This window comes from Rhizophagus irregularis, chromosome 23 (assembly GCF_026210795.1).
Source record: "Rhizophagus irregularis chromosome 23, complete sequence".
Lineage (NCBI taxonomy): Eukaryota > Fungi > Glomeromycota > Glomeromycetes > Glomerales > Glomeraceae > Rhizophagus > Rhizophagus irregularis.
In genome coordinates, this window is record NC_089451.1 from 269,522 (window position 1) to 289,322 (window position 19,801).

Below are 19,801 nucleotides of genomic sequence, written 5' to 3' on the forward strand. Positions count from 1 at the left end.
TTATTTAATATATTATTCACTTTTTTTATTTTGGAGTGATCAAGAGAATTATTTTTGAAGTTTTTTAAGTCTTTCCATATAATCTTTTAAGCTTTTTCATCATCATCTTTGACAATATTATTATAATATTCTAATATGTTACTATAGGTCCATTCTTTTATATGTGAATTTCAAAAGAAATCCATAATATTATAATTTTTTTAAGAAATAAATAATTTGTATTTTTTGTGAATTATAATAAAGAAGACTTATTTCATTATATTAATTACCAAAGAATTGAAAAAAAGAAGTTTGTTTGCAAATGAAAAAAAAAACAGTAGAGCTATTATTATTCATATATGATAAGCTTGTGTATTACATCATGATAAAGTTTAAAGAGACGCGATTATGCATGAGCATATGATATTTTATAGTAAATATGCTTTGACTAATAATAAGATAAACTCCTTGAATAATTTATCATTAGTTAAATATAGTAAAATTAACATATTCTTATTAAACCAATTGGAAACTAAAATACTAAATAATGGAGAAAAGAAATATTCACGATATAATGAAGTTGTGATCTAATAATAAGATAGACTCCTTAAATGATTTATCATTAAAAAAAAATTACATTTAGTCAAATATGATGAAATTGTAATATACATATATAGTGAACAATAATAAAATAATTTAATTAAAAATAATAATTTAATTAAACCAATTGGAATTAAATAATGGAGAAAAGAAATAAATCAAATACAGATCTCAATGAAAAGAATGGTGGTGAAAAGGATTCATGTAAATCCTTACTATTTACAGAAAATAAAGATTTTATACTCCTAAAACATTACTGATGTTGAAAATGAAGATAAAATTGAAGATAATTCTTTAAAAAAATTGTATAGTAGGCAAACTTTTACTTTATTTGTTTTTGAGTAATGTTTAAAATAATATGTAATTAAAATGGGATTTGAAATAAAAATTATTTATGTTAAAAAAGAAAATAATATATATGCTCAAAAAACTTACAAATATCATTATAAAGGTAAATATGAATCTAAAAAAAAGCTTAATTTTACAGAAAATTAAAAGTAAAAATTAACTTATATAGAATATATTTTTTGTTAAATGCTTTATATAAAAAATGTTCAAATTTGGTTTTTATTTTTTTATTTTTTTTTCTTTATAAAGGCGCAATCATATTTATTGTAATAATGATAATGTTAAAGTAATACAATATATTCATAAAAGTAAAATAAAATAGGGTATTCTGAATAAATTTAAATATTATTAACATACTGTTCTTTTTAAAGAAAAAGACTGACCTGTTACTATGAGATTAAAAGTAATTTGTCATGAAAGACATTTTATGACAAATTTGGTTTTTATTAATAAATTTGTTGAAAAATATAATTATATGTTAAATAATCAAAAATTACTTTATCAATTTGTTTCATCTTTATATAAAATACCTGTTGATATAAAAGAAAAGATTTGTTTTTTAGTTTAAAATTGTTAATTAGATGTTACAATTTTAAAATGAATTTTAAGAAAAAATTTTCAGATCAAGAAATTTATTATTAAGATCTTTATAATATAATACATAAATTGAAAACTGATGCTTAGATTAAAAATGATACTATAATTTTATATGAATATCTTATAAAATTACAACAGAATAATTCTAATTGATATTTTAATATTGATTTTAAAGGTATTGACAATAGACTTTTTAGGATCTTTTAAATGTCATTTGAACAAAAATGTTTATAATTACAATATCATGATGTTATTTTAAATAATAATACATGTAATACTAATAAATATTCAATGTCTTTAAGTATTTTTATTGTAGTTAATTCAGATTAACAAAGCCATATTGTAATAATAGTTATTGTTTTTGATAAAACTGTCTCTATATATGAATAGATCTTAAAACAAATAATGTTGGCTATAGGCTTTGCATAAAGAACTATTTCCTGTACCGTTCACATCCATTTTTCACACAAGAAATATTACGCTTTTTTCTTGTTAAATTACTAGAAAAATAGCACTTCAGTATTAAGACAAAAGTGTTCCTTGGTTGAAACAACACACTTTTCATTATCATTCTTTTTAGTTCGAACAAGTTCACAAGGGCTTAATAGTCCTTTAAAGACATAAAAGTTTTGTTTTCTTGCAAAATTTTTTCAAAAGAAGGCGTAAATACAGTGCACCAATCAGATTAAAGATGCTGAATAAAGAAATTTTTATCGGCTATACTTTTTTCCATCCAGAAAAAGTGAAATGGTACACAGGGGCTGATACGTTATATTCCACCAGAAAAGGAAAGTCCTATATCCTTTTGCATGTGGATTTATTACAGAAAGAGAAAGATATATTGACGATTATTACCAACAATAGACATATAACAAAGAAATATGATAAGCCTTATTTGATTAATTCAGATCAGCCTATGATGAATACTAAATACAGGATTTCAAAATACTTGACGAATGTATTTTGCGGGTTGCCTATTGATTTAAATGCTAGAAATAAGTATTTTTATAGAATACGTCAATTACTATTGAATAAACTTATAGCGATAGAAAATAGATTAAAGAAACAAGAAAAGAATAGACAGACTACAACTTATATTAAATTTAGTTATGGTAAACGAACATGGTATTTGGGATTCTATATTCTATGTTCATTTTGTAGTAATGTCTGTGCTTATGTAATGTCAAACAATAGAAAAGTATGCCAAAATTGTCATTCAAAGGTGATAGTAATACCTACACCTCCCATGCAAAATACGTTTAAAATTTATTGTCAAAGTAAACAAATAGTAAGTAAACACATAGGCGTTACTTATACAAAAAAGGTTTCAATGGATAGTGGCACAGGTAACTATTTAGTTACATATTCGAATTTGGCTATTAACAAACAGTTCAAAACGATGAAAGAACAAGAGAAGTATAAAAAGAGGTTTACAAATAGCCTCAAAAATCATAAGAATAAATGGAATTACACTAATAATAGATTTGAGTTAAAGCCAGTAGTTTCTAAACATCGATTGAAACGAAGATGTGATATTCTTAAGAAATATTATATATCAAACAAGGAATTGAAGTTTTTGTTTGACCAAGTTACAAGTAAATCAGGATACAACATGTTGAAAGATGATATTTTTATTAATCATTCCTTCAACAGTGAATATTTTCTTATATTAAGAAAGAAAAAAGAAGCTACTTTCGAACGAGAAGATATTGAGGTGGCTGAACAAGTAACGAGTGCTGGTAAGAATTTTATGGTAGATAATATTACCACAAATTTACAAGAGCTAGAAATTAGAGAACAGGAAAATATGCTTCCTGGCAAGAAATACTAAATAAATTTGTACCGATTACAAAGCATGAATTTCATAGGGGGTTAAATAGTGTCGAAGACTGATACTTTAAAGATATTTCATGATGGAGTTAAGAAAAAAGATGTGATCATAATGTCTCTTACAGTTACGTAAAGAATCAGTGCGATATTAAAGTTCGTAAGATAAAGGGTGCGTGATATTAAGAAAGTATTAATAAGTAATTAGTTATTCTTGTTTTGTTTTTCTATTTTCTTTTGTTGGATAGTTAATTACGTAGAAACAAATTATCAATAGAGAAAAAATGAATAATTATTTTTAGATTTTAAATCATTCCTTATCTGATAATATTTACATAAGGCTATTAGGTTAGAAAGAAAAATATATAGACAGATTGTCTATTGAATTTATTTTTAGTTTCACACCATTCCATATTTGATTATATTTACATATGGCAAATTTTATTTGAAAGAAAAATATATAGACTTCTTTTAGTAGTTTTAAAGAATTAATTATAAAACGTATTCATCATTCTATATTCGATAGTATGTACATACAGCTTTTTTAATAAAGAAAGAATCATACATGCACGTTATTTATGACGTGTAGACTATACTTGTAGCTGAAACTTTTTCACATGATTTTTGGCCACATCTTTAAATCAAAATTAAGTTATTAAAAAATGATAAAAATTAATCTCTACATCCAGCCGAAACTATAATATAAAGTCTTTGAAGTTTCGGATGGATTTCTAGATAGTTTTTAATAATTTATTATAATTAAATTACTGAAAGGCTGAAACCTTGTCCAGCTTCATGTAGGTTTCAGCTACATGTATAGTGTAGACGATTAAAAATTTTTTTAGTTAAAATTATACAGGAGTATTCAAGAGATTATATAGATATACAAGAATTAAAAGTTAAAATTAATGAGCTTGGTATGTGGGATATTGGACGCTTATATGATTTTACATTTTTAATGAAGAATCAAGTTAGTTGTCAGTTAATAGAATTATTAAGGTGCTATAAAATAACTGAAGAAAAATTGTTGTATAAGGTACTGAAACAAATAACTGGGAGAGTTTTATTAGAATTCAAAGTGCTTATTTGGGAACCAAGGAACGAGTTACAAATAAAGGAAGAAAAGCGGTACGGTATTAGCGTTAAAGATAAAAAAGCTAAGTCGCATAGTAAATGCACTGAAGTGGGTGTTAAAAATGTTGGCTGTAATATGTTAGAAAGTAATTGGAATAAATGGAATGATTTGGCATTCCATCGTGGCGGTCATTGGGCAAATTTTTAGGTAGATCATGACAGTCACCTTTGAATTTGAGGTCGCATCATGGTTTTTAACAATGATGTGATCGTTTAGGTGACAGGTCGACTTGTTTTTTATGAAAAGTAGTCTTATTTCATAATGCTTAATTCTTATATGTATTTGTTTATCTTATATTTTGTAAGTTTATATATGTAAGTATTAAGTAAGCGTGATTATAATAGGATATGATCGCATCTATAATAAAGTTTAAAAAAAAAAAAACAAACAAATAATGTTGGCTATAAATAACCTTCAACTAGTTATATATTCATTTTACTAATGCTGATTTTGCTATATAAGTAGCTATAAGTACTCAATATTTCCAAACTATAACAAGATACTATATATTTCATATTTATTAAAATTTGGTCAAAAAAATTAAAAAAAACCTTTATGAAAAATGGATTAAATTTATTGATTTTTATATATTACAAAACTTTCATGTAATATTTGATTTTAATTGTCATTAAGAAGATTTAATAAATAAGTATATATTTAACAAAAAAATGCTAAGTATATGAATTTACTAAGCAAAATTTTCTGCAAACATTTATTTAACACAACATGTGAAAAGTATAAATCAGATTATAAAATTGAAAGCAAATTCAAGTAATACATTATTTAAACTTTGTAGTAGAATTGAATTGTAACTAAAAAATGAAACAAAATATGCAAGATTACAAGAATTTCGTAATATGAATCCTACAGTAGGCCTTTTTCATATTTCTAATATAATTTTTATGAAGGTTGATGATATATGAAAGAAGTATATTACTTTAAATTCATTGGCTTTGCAACAAAAACAAATATTGGAAGTTTGCTATATAAAATATTAATACAAGATATGAATAATACAGATTTGATAAATCCTTATTATAATATCAGATTTATAGAAAATGATTATAAAGAGCTAAAAATTTTACTCAGTATGGTATTATAAGATTATGCTAAAAGTAAAGTAGAAGAAATTTGGGTAGTTAAATGTATTTAGAGTACAATAAAGTATGTTCAATTTGTAATATTACTTAATGATAATACACATTACTTTATATGTCTTTATTTAATACATTTCAGTTTCATTTGCAGGTACTTTTTTTCTGTAATGATTTATTCAAAAAATGTGCTTTTTGATATAAGATTGATAAATTCTTATTGGTATTCTAAAGAAGGTCTTATGTTGATTGATAAAAGACAAGAATTCCCTATTAAATTAATAGAAGACAAAGTTATACCAATTTCAGGTAAAATATTTGAAATGTTAGAAAAAATTTTGTGAGGAAGAAGTTTATAATAATTCTGCTAAAAAGAGAATTTTATGGATATGGTCTTGAACTTTGTAAGAAAGCTTTGAATTTAGCAATTACAAATGGCTCAAACAAGGTTTTTGAAAAGCTTTTGCAAGACTTTATTAAACAACAATTGTCTGTATAGAATGAAAATAACAAACAAATTGAACATGAGATTGATGTTTCTAAAATATCAAATCCAACTAGACATAAAGGAAAATTTTTAAATCAGAATTTGAATATTTTAAAACTCAGAGTTTAAATTTGGGGGAGGATACTGGTATCCCCCGGTATGAAAATAAAAATTTTCTTATATACAGTATATATATATATGTTAATAATATAAGAATTATTATTATTAATGAAATATCTCAACACGTTTTCCTGGTTGCCAATCTATAGTAGCATTTCTTATATTATACCAATATTGTAATTTTACTGTCAATTCTTTTGCCATATAAAAATCATTTGAATTAAAAGCTTGTGATAATTCTGCTATAATATTATTAATTTTATCTGTAATATTCACAAGAAGTTAATCCTGTTAATTCTGTAAGCTGATTGATTTAAATTCTTAAAGATGTTTAATTACCTTCACTTTCATTTTTAATAGCTTTTACATTATTTTCATTTGTGGCTTCTTCTAATTGTTCTCTTACATCTAAAATTTCCATTAATAATTCTTGATCTTGTAATGATTCAGATTCACTAATTGATATATTATTCAACTGAAGCTATTTAAAAGAAAAGAATTTCATTTAAACATATTTAGTTTAATTTTTCTATAAAGATTTAAAATAATTTACAATACCATATACTTGGCTCTAGAGAGAGGATCTCGTAATACTTGATAAGCTTTATTAATTAAAGAAGATTGTTGTGATGCGTAATTATACTCTTGCTAAAATAATTTATAATTTAATAAGAAAATTTCTATTTGTTTAATTTTTTAGGAAGAGAAATTTACTTACTCGATCTTCTTTTGTACTATAACTATCAGGATGTACACGTTGTTGAAGTAATAAAAAGTTTCTTCTTAATTGACCAGAATCAATATTGTATGTTGGTTGTAATCTAAGATCAATTTAAGAGATAATAAAAGTCAATATTCTCCAAAGGATAATAATAATTCTTATAAAAGTAAAATTAAACTTACTGTCCATTAATTTTATTTCCAGCACCTAATATTTCAAAATAAGTAACATCATTAGGAAATACACTTTGTATAACACCACAATCTTTTCTATTGCAATGAATTGAAAGGTAGTCTATTTCCGAACTACATTTCCAACAATGTCTATGAACCTTTGGTATATCATGATTATATCTTGATAACAAATATTTATTTTTTGAATAACCATTATTTTGTCTTGTTCTTAATATTGAATTTGAGAAATTATTTTGTGTATTATGCGGGATATTATACCCTATAAATAAAGATCTAAATGAGGTAACTGTAAAATTATTTCGTAACTTTAGAAATGCGAAAGATTTAAAAGTGTTATCAGTAATAAATCTAAACATTTGAAAAATATTATTGTATTATTGTACTAAAGCTGACCAAAGTGAATTATTGATCTACAATTGTATAATGCGGATGCGGATGCATGCCACTCTGTACTACAAGAAACCTGCCGTATATTTATTTTACAAATAGTGCTGGACCAAAGACACTCAACTTTGTTTTTAAAGATATACTTGAAGGTCAATTCTTCAAAAAAAAATAAAAGAAATGCCCCGACACAGTAAAAATAACACTGCACTTTCGTTTTTTACCTATGCAGAAGGTAAAGCCTTAGATTATGGGACAAAAAAGGTAATTTTTAAATATCTCTCCCAGTTTTTTTTTCGTCCTTTAACAATCAAATTTTGACTTTGTAGCAACGATTAGGACGAGACTCTATGAGAGAATGTGATGCTTGTTATTTATGTCTTCAAAGAGCTCGAGAGCCGGTTTGTTGTACACAGGGTCATTTATACTGTAAAGAGTGTATTTTAGAAAATATTTTAGCACAAAAAAAAGAAATATTACGTCAACAAAAATTATTAGAAGCCAAAGCGAAAGATGAAGAAGAGGAAGCTAAAAGAAAGGCTGAATTAGCTAAAGAAGCCGTGATACAAGAGTTTGAAAGACAACAAGTTAAAATTACACCGATTACAGCGACAAATAGTAGCGAAAAGGGGGGGATAAAAGCGAAGAATGGGTCTACCAATGGATCTTCATCAACAAATGAAAACAGTAGCAAGAAAGATTTTGAAAAGTCTCCTGAAAGTGTAAAAGGTGTTAAAGCTATAGAATGGACTGGATCATCGTCATCTAATAGTATGTTATTAATTAAATAAGTGTAATTAATATTTTCTAGAATGGATCATTAATTGAATTGTTAATCTTTAGACAAAAAAAGAAAATTTCAACTTGATGATGAAGAACTTACAGCCATAGCAAAACGGGACCAAGAAGAAGCATTAAAAAAATTGGAAGAAGAAAGGGTAAATATAATTTTATTTTTTATTTTTTTTTTTTTGTTTTAAGAAAATTATTTATATATATTGTTAAACTATTATTTTTTCTATAGATTCTCGCGTCGAAACCTAAATTACCTAATTTTTGGCTGGTATGTATATAGTATATGAAAGGTGCCTATATTGCCTATGACATTTAGTTTTTATAGAAAAATCAGAAAATGATGTCAAATTTATCTCTCAGGATGAATTTCATCCCCAAAATTTCATCAGGAACATCATTTTTCTAACTAGTATTTATTTATGATTTTCAAATAGCCTTCACTCACTCCATCTGCAGATCCAGATAAAGTAAAACAGACAAGACAACAAACAATGTGTACTGCTTCTGATCCGGAACATCCAATTAGGTATGTTATACTTATAGTAATATTTTTCATTTGCTGCTATAATTACTAAACTCATTACTTTTTTGTAGCATGAAAACTTTAATACCCACAAAGTTTACAGAAGATAAAGACCCTACTTCTAAAAAAACAAATTTAATTTGTCCTTCGTGTCGTAAAACTTTAACAAATTCTCTAAAAATTTGCTGTAAGTATTCAAATTCTAGTAATACTCATAATTAATATTTTTCTAACCTTTCTGTCAATCTTTCAGTAATTAAACCATGTGGACATGTTATTTGTAAAATATGTGTTGATAAGTTTGTTAGAAAAACTAAACAATGTTTCGTATGCGATATTAAATGCAGGGACAAAGATATTGTTGATATGTCAGGAGAAGGTAACATACATTTTGTTGTATTTAAATTTTGTGAAAATTTACCAACTTTAAATTTTTTTTTTAGGAACCGGATTTGCAAGTGGTGGCGGTAAAGTAGTGGCAGAGAGGTTTGATGTCGCGTTTCAATAACAATTATTCAAAAAAAAAAAAATTACATCATCTAAAAATTTAATTTTGTTTAAATTATATATCAAGAAACAATTAATCTTAATTCTTATAGAGGAGAATAATGATTAGTCTGCAAGGGAAAAATAGTCTGCAAGGGAAAGAGCTTTGCTAAAGTACATAGCTACTGTAATTAATTGCACGAATAAAATTCTTTTTTATAACTAATTCTTTTTTTTAAACCAAGTTAAATTTATTAATAAGGCTACAATTAAAGATTTGCAATGACAATTTTTATCAAAAATTCATTAAAAATAAATTAAGAAAACCGATATGGTTATAATTCATCTTTTCGATGTATTCCTATTTCTTCTTCAAATTCATTGAAAGACTTATCAAGTTCATCGTTTTCATCCTTCGTTGAAGAAGGTGAAGGCGACGATTCCGATGTTGTAGTAGATTCTTGAATTGATTTATTATCTTGTGCTGGTGGCAAATCATCAGGCTTTGTTACTTTAACTTGACCACCTGGACCAATTTCAACATCTAAGTCGACAATGTCATCATTTTCATCATTTTCACTATCTTCCTCAAGATTATCTTCCTTATCTGTTTTCTCGCTTTCTGATTTTGTCTTTCCAGTTTCTAAATCATCTAATTTTCTTTTGGCTTCTAATTCAGCATCACGATATTTCACAAAAGTTTCATTTGAAAATTTTTTAGCCACTTCAATTTCGTCAGTAATTAAAATATTGTCAAATATTGTACCACTTTTAACTTGCCATAAATCAAAACCAACATATAAAGTATTAAATACGTGAAGTGTTTTATCTTCTTTATAATCAGGATTTGGTATAACTGGTGTATACCATGTTCCGTTATATTTTGGATTTTCTATCATTTTTGGTTCCCATTCTCCTTTAAATTCTGGATTTGATATATGTGGTGGTTCCCAATCTCCATCCGATTCATCTGTAGTAAAGATAAATTTATTAAAAAATTAAGGAAAAAAAAGAAACAATCGAATTTTTTACTTACCATCCCAGTCATCTGGTTTTTCGGCTTTAGGATCAGGAATTGTTCTTGGTACATCTACCCAATCATCTGGTTTTTCATCATCAGGGTCTGGAATTAGTGGTTCTTCGTCCCAATCAGCGGGTTTTTCTGCCTCTGCATCTATAATTATGTTCAAAAAAAAAATAAGAAAGAAAATATTTGTTTCTTGATGCTTATCAGAAACCAAAAGGTTCAAATTCTTACAAAAAAAGCGGACTACTAACCATGAATTTCCTTTGGAGGAAGTAAATTAAAATCTACTTCCATTTTTCCAGATGCTTCTTCTTTATTATCAATCAATACTGTGTAAGTCTAAATAATTAAAAATTATTATGTTACAAAAATATGTATATGAAGCATTAAAAACCAATATAAATCAAATACTCACTTGATCAGATTTTATTATTAAGGTATATAAATGTGTTAATTGATCAGAAGGCGCAGTGATTTGTTTCGTAAGTTTTTTATTATTATTTTTATAGTTTATAATGAGGTGCACTACTCTGACTGATCCGCAAATATCAGGCTATAAAAAAATTTGTTTTTGCGTTAATAAATCACATGTTTGAAGTTTGATATCATCACATGATGTAATGTAGACTTATCCATCCTATTAAATTCTTCCAAGTTTTTTTTTCCTTTTTTTTGCAGGCTACTTACTCCAAACATGATATTATATGGAGAGTCTCCTCTGAAACTAAGAGCATCAAAGTCGGGTGGTAAAAGCTAATCGGAATTAAAAGATTAAAATTACAATTAATCACAATTTCGTTTATAATATCCCCGAAATAAAATAGTGAATCAAAATCATACCTTAACATAACCACCGCCACAATCAATATTTTGCTCATGTTTAACCGAAAATTGAACGACTAAATTTTAATAAGGAAAATAAATATTATTCGAATTTTGATCATAATTTAAAAATAATCAAAAAATGCGTATATAAATATATATATATTTACTAAGATCATTATTAGTATTATTAAATTCTTTATTTAATTTAGTCGAAATTGCATAAAATTTGGCATCTTGAGATGTTTTTAATCCACGAGATTCTATTTCATCCGCATAAAAATTTCCTGAAGATACCGTAAATTTTCCAAGATCATCTCGATGTTGTGATTGTATCCAGCGCTAAAATAAATCGTTTTTTTAAAAATTTTTTTTTTTTAAAAAAAAATTAATTTGCCCACGAAAAAAAGGGTACCTTTTCCCAATCTGCATCAGAAAACGTTTCTTTTAAATATACTTCAGCTGAAGTGATAATTGATAAAGTTAAAATACTAGCCGCGAGAAAAATACCACGTATTTTCATTTTATCAATTTTTATTTATTTTTGTAATAATATTTTTTCTTTTTTTTTATCAAAAAAAAAGGAAGGAAAGAATGAGCTTTATATTTATTTCATAAAAAATTGGAGATGAAAACGTGGCAAAAATTTAACGTTCACTCCTAATTTACACAAACAAACACTTTTTTAATTATGCCATTGTTTTGTCCTTCATAGTTATCATTCAATCAGGACATAGTACCAGTCTACCACTAAATACGGTACCTCATTGTACATATTGTGCATAATTTTAAAAATTATATCTTTAACATCTTTTTATTTTTTTTAAAAAAAACTTACTGATCAATTTATATTTTTTACTTTACTTCTTTTTCAGAAATATAAAAATGTCCGATGATCTCGACATTGATAAATACCTTGCAACAGAAGCAACACAATTACAAAAAGATCAAGAAGTTGAACGTATTCTCTCCGCGTTTAGGTTAAATCCTTTTGACATTTTAGATCTTCCTCCTGATTGCACAGATAAAGATATTAAAAACTCTTATAGAAAAAAATCTTTGCTTATTCACCCTGATAAAACAAAACATCCTAGAGCACAAGAAGCCTTTTCTTTATTGAAAAAGGTATGGTATTTTTTTTTTAAAAAAAAAAGAATCATCGCGTCATTATCATTTAATATCATTTATATATATTTATTTTGATTTTTTTTTCTAGGCGGAGACAGAATTATCAAATGAAAAATCACGTCAATTATTATTAGCAATTATTGAAGAAGCAAAAATAACTTTGACTAATGAACAAAAGATAAAGCCAGACCCCTTACAAATTAAACAGAAAACTAAAGAAATTTTAATAGAACAAGAATTACGTAGACGTAAATCATTAAAACGTGAATTAGAGGCTCAAGGGTTAGCTGCTCAAAAAGCTGAACAAATTGAAAAAGAAAGAAAAAGAAAGGCTGAAGAAGACAAACTATGGGAAGAAACTAGAGAACAAAGGGTTAATAATTGGAGAGATTTCCAGACTAAAAAAAATTCAAATAGTTCTGCTAAAAAGAAGAAAAAGTTGGGTGGCGAATTTAAACCACCGAAAGTTTTAGCCGAAGATCCTACTAAACCTTATATAAAACGACCTACAAATTCTTAATTATTTAATCGTTAATAATATATGTGACATTAAATAATTTATTTTATCGCATTGTTTTCAATTACATACTATAAACGGTCTACAAATTCTTTAATTATTCTAAATAATATAAAGGAAAAAAATTATTTATTGTATTATATTATCAACTATCATATATACACAGAAAAATAACTAACATACAACTAATAAAATGACACGGAATCAATTCTTAGTTCAGTGTTCGATTCCTCAGGTGTATTAAGCTAAATTTCAGGTTGATGGTTTTGTTTTATGATCTAACATATTACTTACACCTTATTTCTTAGGTCTTTTTGACTTCTTCGGCTTTTTTTCGATCTCAATTATTTCCTCAACCTCTGGAACTGATCTTCGTTTTCTTGAGGAAATATGTACAGGAGTATCAATTGACTTTTCGCTTTTCTTTTTCCGTTTCTTTGAAGGGACTGCTGCTTCCGTTTCTATTAAGCTCTCCTCAATCGTAGCGATTAGCTGTTTAATAGCCTCGGGTTCAATGTTGGACTCCTTACTCTCTTTTTTGGTCTTCGAAGAATGTGACTTTTTGTGTTTATGAGTTTTTGTTTTCGAATGACGATGACCTTCTTCAATCGTATTATCATTGGATAATGAATCCTCCGAATCTTCAATTTTGATTTCCTCTTCATACTCTAAAGGTATAGAGAAACTTTTCATAGGATTTGATGACTTTGAAAATTTGAGCTTCAATCTTGTAGAGCCTGACATATCCTTCTTTGGAAATTCGAGTCTAATCAGACCCTGATCCGCACCGTATAAAGTGTTTATATAATTCCTAATGGCAAGGTCAGGGTCTGATATGCTGAGATTGTATAATAAACTTCCAACTTCAAAATCATCTTTGCAATAGCCAAGGATCCACAAAGCTTTTATAGAAACTTTTCTGACACCATAATAATTCCCTACTCTTTATGTATTTATACACATAAATTATTAATAAATTATCAATTAAACGATTTATAAAAATGTTCATGCTTACTTGGCATAATAAACAAAATCATGCTTGTTTTTATCGATTACTTGATTCATCATTAAAAACGATTTGGCCTATAAATAAAAAAGATGAAATAGGAATCACATTTATGTAAACAATAAAAATAATAAACTGCTTATAAATACCCATAAAATGCCCTCAAGGATAATGTCATTATAAGATCCTAGAGATCTATCTCTACGCAGAATTTCCTCAATTATATTTATGGTTTCACTTTTATATTCTTGATCTTCAAGTGAAAGATAAAAGACTTCTCCAGATGTAGATGTGTCCTTATTATTTTTACTATTCTTATCATTATTATTAATATTTGCAAAAGAATTTGCTAAACTTCGAATAAGTACATTAATCAAATAGTCATCTGAATACTTTGTCAGAGAAAGTAATGTAAGTTAAGAATTTTAAATCGAAAGATGAAATAGTGAAATTCAACCTTAACATACATAGTTCTTTGAATTATCATTCCATTTCAGTCTTTTGTACAAAAATTTCTTGACCTCAAGTGGAGCCAAATTATTCGAGTCTCGTAAACGGGAAATGGAAACTATCATTGCCTAAAAAGATAATATAGATTTACCATAAATTATCACTTCAAAACACTTTAAACTGGGGTTCTACCTTTTGTAAATAATATTTTTCCCAGCTATCAAAATTGTTTGGTAATGGAATGTATTCACCATCATCATTTTTTTCGCAGTAAATGCTTTCATAGAGTTTCAGTAATTGGCGAGTGCCAATTCCTTCTACATCGTCCAATCCAAACTAAAAAAAAAATATTAGATAAAATTACCATTAACTTGAAATACAGAAACTTACATTTGACAATGCTTTTGATGCCTCTATACGTATATCGTAAAAATATCTAAAATCATTGACAGTTCGCATAAGAGTTGTCGAGGCAGCTTTACTATTATACTTTGATAAAGCTTGAATAGCCTTAAAAAATTTTTTATTAAAAAAAAAATTACTTAAATGAATTGAATAAGAAATTAGATACAACAGAACAAACCTTGTAATGATCAATTACGTCAATTGACTCTTCTAATAAATTTGCCCACATGTATGGAGCTAGTGAGAACTCAAATTTTGCAAGCCAACTAAATTCTGGATCAATTCGAATATATTCCCATTGTTCGCTGTTATCAAGCACATATATAAATATTAATGAATATACAATAAGGTAACATACGTAGTATTATCTAATAATTACCTGGCATTACGAGCCGCTGGATCGTCGGCCCATTCGTAAATCATCCATTCGTTTTCAACATTATTTTCTGGATCTAAACCAAAAAACTCGGGAAGGTCCTCTTCCATATATTCGGCAATTATATCACGCATATAAGCCACTTCCTCATTGTCATTAATGCCTTCTTTTCTCACCATGCGAGGTTTAATAATAACCTTGGAACGCTTATATTTTGTGTGATAATTGATTGTCTCGATTTGTTGCGCCTTATGGATATCTAATGTATTAATATATTCATAGCCATCAGGTTCCTTTACTGATACTTCCAATTTTCCCTATAGTAAAAAGATAAATAAAAATAGGTTAAAATCGAGTTAATTTTACAAAAAAAAAAAATTTCGAGTCGTACCGTGAAATAAGCTGGGTTCAAAATGAATTTTGTTGAATTGTTTGACAAAACTGAATTTGTATTCCTTTGCTCAATATCAAATTCAACGAGTAAGTTTTTCCGAGAGAATTTACAAGCAATTTTAAATATAGGACAACCAGAACCATAGATCCATTGACGTGAAAAAGAATTAATTTCATTATGAAGTTCCTGACGTATAACAAATTTACATAATAGCAAAAAATCTCGTGTATTGAGAAAACCTTGAAGTTTATTCTTCTCTAACGAAGATTTTGCATCGGATAAGATAAGATAAATCAAGCCTGCCATTTTACGGGAATAACCAAGTAATAATAAACGTTTATCTAACATCCAAATAACGAGGGACGCTTTGGATCGTATAAAGTCAAAGTTTCCTACTGTCAGAGGAAAATTCCATTTATCTGAACATATTGCGTATTGATTGACATCTCTTTGAACAACTGATTCAATTCTCTATAATTATACACATAAACAAAATAACAAAAACATTAATTATTTATACGATACTATCAAAGAATTTCTACTAATACCTTTTTACGATCTAATCTTATTTTATCCTCAGAAAATATTGTTTCGCAATACATTTCAACCCAATAATACGAAAGACCAAAGACTAACCATAAATCACACCTATAATATGAATAGGAAATGTTATATACTAATTTGAAAAAAATAACATCTCTCAAAATTTATTGTAGCTTACCATTTGTGAGGCGAAAGAAAAATACCAAACCATTGCTGAGCTATAGCATGCGCTATAAACTGCATGGTTTCAAATCTTTGTTCAATTATACGATAATTATGCAGCAATTTTGATCTGTATATGTATTAAATTATGTTAATAAAGATATTGGAAAAAGACAATATATCAATAATTACATACTTGCAAATAATGAGACCGGCAGTAACCGAAATATCATGATATGAGCCTTCAACAAAAGCTATGTTTAGTGCTTTAAAAGGAAAATAAAGATCTTTTATGGCTGGATAAGATGAACTTGAATGATGCGAATTATTATTAGGTACAGAAAAAGGAAATTTTTCTATAAACCAATTTATTATCTGAAGTAACAATATAATAATATTAATGAAAATTACAATTAAATAGAATATGCAAAATCTATCACTTACATCAGATACCCAGTATTTGCTCATATTAGGACTTTCGCTGGGTAACATTGTTGGCTCAAGATATTCTGATAACCGTTCAGTAATAAAAACTTTAATCTCCGGCCTATCTTGAGGTGATATAACATCACCTTGATACAGTAAATTTCTGCTTTTGGTGAAAGGTCCACAAGCAAATCCAATAAACTGCGCCGGAACGGCAACATCTTGTTCATAATAAAATGTCCTTTGGTATGGGTTATCAAGAGAGCGATCCTATTATCAAAATGTTATTTCTCTTAAATAATAAAAAAAAATTCGATATAATTATCAAATTAGAATAATTATTTACCACTTTAACTAATTTCCCACTGGCAACAACACTCAATTCATCATAACCTTCAACATCTTTAATAGTAAAAATCAATTCCCATGTGCATTTATCATTGAATCGATTTAGGCATGGAAGCCAATATCTTGTTACACCGCCTACCGGGTGGTTAACAGTAAAGACATATGGATCAAGCTACGCATAATTGATATTAGTAAACTAGAAGCAAAAATTGAATTCTGATCTTATATAAGTATAAAAAGTAAACTTACTATAGATTTATTTACTTCACGATTTGGATCAGGATGTACAAAATGTACACCAGATTGAGGTTGTTTTAACTTGTATTCCACTCGAACCTTGAATGGTTTTATTAATCCTTGCTATAAACAAAGAATAGTTTCAATTATATTGATATTAAATAGATATGCCCAATAAAAAAAAATCAATTACTTCATCTGTTTGCATAATCTCAACTATTTCTTTAGGTACAGGAATCATAAGTTCGCCTTCATGTCCGATATTCGACTTTTTCTCAGTTTCATAATGTATAAAAGGAATATCAAAAGGCGCGTCAAAGTCATTTACCGTTATACGTTTAATTGCTTTTTAAATATAAAACGAAGATGTTATTCAATATACAAATAATAAATAAATCAATGGTAATAATTGTTGTTAAAAATAAAATATTTTATTAATTTAAATATGATAACGTTACAACACTATTTGTTTACTTCTAGATATTCGCTAATTCTCTTTTTTCTTTCTTTCTTTTTAACTATCTTTTTTAAATTATTGGCATAATATGAAAATTTGAAATAGTTAAAATGTATAATATCACATATTATCCATGTAATAGTTACCACATTGCCTGCAATGTAATTTTATTATACAGATATCTTCAGTAAGTGGATACAGTAAAAGTTCGGTGAATCCCTAATAGAGGAGAAAAATTATGAGCATTAAGCTAAGAGGATAAGAGAATATCAAAAGTAAAATATACATACCTCTAATGATTCGTCGGAGAAGTTTATAGTCAAATCAACAATTTGATGCTAAAAGGTATCCAAAAATAAATAAATACGAATAACCTCTGAATAAAAATAAATGAACAAATTTAAACTTACGGAAATGATATAACCACGTTCTTTTTGTATCGCGTCAAAATGGCGATTTACAAAATTCATTTTAATAGCGAAAAAGAAACTTCGGATGGGAAAAGACAAACAAACTAATTTTTATATCAGACTTAACCTAAATATGACAACATTTGCCTAATCATTTGATCATTTCAGTCATTTGATTTTTATTGGTTGACATCTTATCACATGATTTTAATTAATTATTTATTATTCATTTGATATTTTTATAGTTAACTAAATACCAGTCAGAAAGCTGAATTAAAGCAAATAATATTTTTACTATTTTTTACTATTATCAAGCTTAATATTAGATATTTAATGAACACATATTTACATTTAAATTAATTATTTTTATTGTAAGATATTTTTTTTTAAAAAAAAAATTTAAGATCGGATAACGGTTTTTCCTCTAGAAATTCGGAAAAAAAAAGAATTAATACGTTGATTACAAAGGAATGCAATTACCATTTAATATAAAGTACTAACGTTATTGTTTTTTTCTCAACATTTGGTACTTCCGGTTTGGCTCTGTTAAGTACTTTCAAAAATTCTTGCACACGAGCACGCATTCTAGAGTGCATATAGGCCTTTGAACATTTAATATGATAGTGAAGATAATCTCGGAATAATTGAATTTGAGAGATCGTCTTCTCTCTTACATCTCCCTTGGCAAAGTGGCGAGGAAACAAAACTAGTTAAGAAAGTGAATTTAGATTATTTAATTTATTTTTGTAATTAATAAATAAACAAAGTAATACCAAACGTGACATATCCAATATCCTCATTTTCACTTGTATTTTGTAATTCTGGTAAATGTCTGATTTCTAATGGAGGCTCTTTGCTTGAGTATAACACTTGTGGAGCATTTTGAATGGCAGGACGACGACGAGCATCAACAAATTCCTAAATAGTATATAGTTTTTGTTAAAGTGTATATTATTTTTGCAATCCAACCAGATTTTCATACCTGTAAGAACACCCTGCCAAATATTCTATCAGTCTCTTCCTTAAATAATGTAGTAAAGATTACAGTGACTCTATCCAATTGGGCTTGAATATAAATAGCTTCCTGATCTCTATAATGAATTTGCATGAGATCAGGTGTTGGGTTGGGTTGTTTTTCATCTTCAAATTGAGCTTGTTGCTCAAATGCACGTTCAAATGGTTGAGCCATTAGATTACGTTTAATTAAAGCTAATTTCTTTACTAGTTCTTCTCTTTGACCTGTTTGAATTAATATATAATTTAATATTTAACATAAAGAAGTATGAATCATTGAATTACTAACTTTTATCTTCAGGTAGTTTTTGCAAGTCAAATTCTAAAGTAACATCATATCCATCTTCTTTAGGGACACAGTATGGGCCATATTCTCTCTGTAACATATCCTGAGCACCCCATTGAACAAGCTCTTTGTAACATTGCATAATTAACGAAAATTTAATTACAGATTTAGATTCTGGAGTTGAAAGATGGTAAGCTACTCCATCAAAATCGACTACAGTCATATCCAAAACTGTAGGTTCTAGACTAAAATATAAAGCAATTTTAGTTTAAAACTTTTAATAAATTATGACCTTTATGACTGACTCACTTCACAATCGGCTGGTTCAGCGTCTCTTCTATTACAACATTATGATAATCTAACAAAATCATTTCGAAAATATTTTTAAAGGTAGGATCTTTTTGTCAGGCATCGATCTTTGCGTATAGATCATAAATATGATAGGAGCAGTAACGTAACACAGGTAACACAGGCCATGATTACGGTTTCAGTTAGTGTAATTT

The 19,801-nt window shown here is 27.1% G+C and overlaps 8 protein-coding genes across 9 annotated transcripts; 4 read left to right on the forward strand and 4 right to left on the reverse strand.

Annotated features, from left to right (window-relative positions):
• Positions 1-2,215: 2,215 nt before the first annotated feature.
• On the forward strand, positions 2,216-3,355 carry OCT59_015024 (uncharacterized protein; the record flags this gene model as incomplete). The annotated part of the gene is made up of 1 exon (XM_066139717.1): positions 2,216-3,355. The coding sequence occupies one exon, from the start codon at positions 2,216-2,218 to the stop codon at positions 3,353-3,355; it is 1,140 nt and encodes a 379-aa protein (XP_066002566.1).
• A 915-nt stretch (positions 3,356-4,270) lies between these two features.
• Positions 4,271-4,633, forward strand: OCT59_015025 (uncharacterized protein; the record flags this gene model as incomplete). The annotated part of the gene is made up of 1 exon (XM_066139718.1): positions 4,271-4,633. The coding sequence occupies one exon, from the start codon at positions 4,271-4,273 to the stop codon at positions 4,631-4,633; it is 363 nt and encodes a 120-aa protein (XP_066002567.1).
• Positions 4,634-6,034: 1,401 nt separating this feature from the next.
• On the reverse strand, positions 6,035-7,492 carry OCT59_015026 (uncharacterized protein). The gene is made up of 5 exons (XM_025322499.2): positions 7,091-7,492; positions 6,906-7,008; positions 6,746-6,835; positions 6,527-6,668; positions 6,035-6,450 (listed from the first exon to the last, which is right to left on the reverse strand). The coding sequence occupies exons 1-5, from the start codon at positions 7,456-7,458 to the stop codon at positions 6,293-6,295; spliced, it is 861 nt and encodes a 286-aa protein (XP_025166100.1). The 5' UTR covers positions 7,459-7,492; the 3' UTR covers positions 6,035-6,292.
• Positions 7,493-7,559: 67 nt separating this feature from the next.
• On the forward strand, positions 7,560-9,312 carry OCT59_015027 (uncharacterized protein; the record flags this gene model as incomplete). Its single annotated transcript, XM_025322500.2, has 8 exons — positions 7,560-7,750; positions 7,816-8,257; positions 8,330-8,424; positions 8,511-8,549; positions 8,716-8,807; positions 8,876-8,991; positions 9,058-9,183; positions 9,248-9,312. Exons 1-8 carry the CDS (start codon positions 7,667-7,669, stop codon positions 9,310-9,312), a joined length of 1,059 nt encoding a protein of 352 aa, XP_025166101.1. The 5' UTR covers positions 7,560-7,666.
• A 25-nt stretch (positions 9,313-9,337) lies between these two features.
• On the reverse strand, positions 9,338-11,794 carry OCT59_015028 (uncharacterized protein). The gene is made up of 8 exons (XM_025322501.2): positions 11,555-11,794; positions 11,310-11,481; positions 11,158-11,216; positions 11,005-11,070; positions 10,733-10,870; positions 10,569-10,656; positions 10,327-10,464; positions 9,338-10,260 (listed from the first exon to the last, which is right to left on the reverse strand). The coding sequence occupies exons 1-8, from the start codon at positions 11,660-11,662 to the stop codon at positions 9,626-9,628; spliced, it is 1,404 nt and encodes a 467-aa protein (XP_025166102.1). The 5' UTR covers positions 11,663-11,794; the 3' UTR covers positions 9,338-9,625.
• Positions 11,795-11,944: 150 nt separating this feature from the next.
• Positions 11,945-13,031, forward strand: OCT59_015029 (uncharacterized protein). The gene is made up of 2 exons (XM_025312015.2): positions 11,945-12,264; positions 12,356-13,031. The coding sequence occupies exons 1-2, from the start codon at positions 12,025-12,027 to the stop codon at positions 12,785-12,787; spliced, it is 672 nt and encodes a 223-aa protein (XP_025166103.1). The 5' UTR covers positions 11,945-12,024; the 3' UTR covers positions 12,788-13,031.
• On the reverse strand, positions 12,896-18,058 carry OCT59_015030 (uncharacterized protein; the record flags this gene model as incomplete). The annotated part of the gene is made up of 19 exons (XM_066139719.1): positions 12,896-13,727; positions 13,800-13,867; positions 13,940-14,182; positions 14,258-14,368; positions 14,433-14,576; positions 14,631-14,750; positions 14,824-14,950; positions 15,025-15,338; positions 15,413-15,886; positions 15,964-16,063; positions 16,137-16,250; positions 16,317-16,495; positions 16,565-16,816; positions 16,893-17,066; positions 17,144-17,254; positions 17,325-17,476; positions 17,735-17,807; positions 17,879-17,926; positions 17,999-18,058. The coding sequence occupies 19 exons, from the start codon at positions 18,056-18,058 to the stop codon at positions 13,082-13,084; spliced, it is 3,510 nt and encodes a 1,169-aa protein (XP_066002568.1). The 3' UTR covers positions 12,896-13,081.
• A 125-nt stretch (positions 18,059-18,183) lies between these two features.
• On the reverse strand, positions 18,184-19,700 carry OCT59_015031 (uncharacterized protein). Of its 2 annotated transcripts, XM_025322502.2 has the most exons (6): positions 19,608-19,690; positions 19,302-19,543; positions 18,981-19,237; positions 18,772-18,916; positions 18,500-18,704; positions 18,184-18,422 (listed from the first exon to the last, which is right to left on the reverse strand). In XM_025322502.2, the coding sequence occupies exons 1-6, from the start codon at positions 19,667-19,669 to the stop codon at positions 18,398-18,400; spliced, it is 936 nt and encodes a 311-aa protein (XP_025166105.1). In that variant the 5' UTR covers positions 19,670-19,690; the 3' UTR covers positions 18,184-18,397. The 2 variants fall into 2 exon arrangements, with proteins under 2 accessions (XP_025166105.1, XP_066002569.1); XM_066139720.1 differs by having other exon boundaries at positions 18,500-18,916; positions 19,608-19,700.
• Positions 19,701-19,801: the final 101 nt, after the last annotated feature.

Coding starts and splice junctions, on each gene's coding strand:
- OCT59_015026 (XM_025322499.2), bottom strand. CDS start 7,458: ATGTTTAGATTTATTACTGATAACACTTTTAAATCTTTCGCATTTCTA. Junction 6,836..6,905: donor ATAGTACAAAAGAAGATCGA/GTAAGTAAATTT, acceptor AAATTATTTTAG/CAAGAGTATAATTACGCATC. Junction 6,451..6,526: donor TATTAAAAATGAAAGTGAAG/GTAATTAAACAT, acceptor TGAATATTACAG/ATAAAATTAATAATATTATA.
- OCT59_015028 (XM_025322501.2), bottom strand. CDS start 11,662: ATGAAAATACGTGGTATTTTTCTCGCGGCTAGTATTTTAACTTTATCA. Junction 11,482..11,554: donor CTGATGCAGATTGGGAAAAG/GTACCCTTTTTT, acceptor GATTTATTTTAG/CGCTGGATACAATCACAACA. Junction 11,217..11,309: donor TAATACTAATAATGATCTTA/GTAAATATATAT, acceptor ATTAAAATTTAG/TCGTTCAATTTTCGGTTAAA.
- OCT59_015029 (XM_025312015.2), top strand. CDS start 12,025: ATGTCCGATGATCTCGACATTGATAAATACCTTGCAACAGAAGCAACA. Junction 12,265..12,355: donor CCTTTTCTTTATTGAAAAAG/GTATGGTATTTT, acceptor TTTTTTTTCTAG/GCGGAGACAGAATTATCAAA.
- OCT59_015031 (XM_025322502.2), bottom strand. CDS start 19,669: ATGATTTTGTTAGATTATCATAATGTTGTAATAGAAGAGACGCTGAAC. Junction 19,544..19,607: donor CTGAACCAGCCGATTGTGAA/GTGAGTCAGTCA, acceptor TTTATATTTTAG/TCTAGAACCTACAGTTTTGG. Junction 18,705..18,771: donor TATTGGATATGTCACGTTTG/GTATTACTTTGT, acceptor TTTCTTAACTAG/TTTTGTTTCCTCGCCACTTT.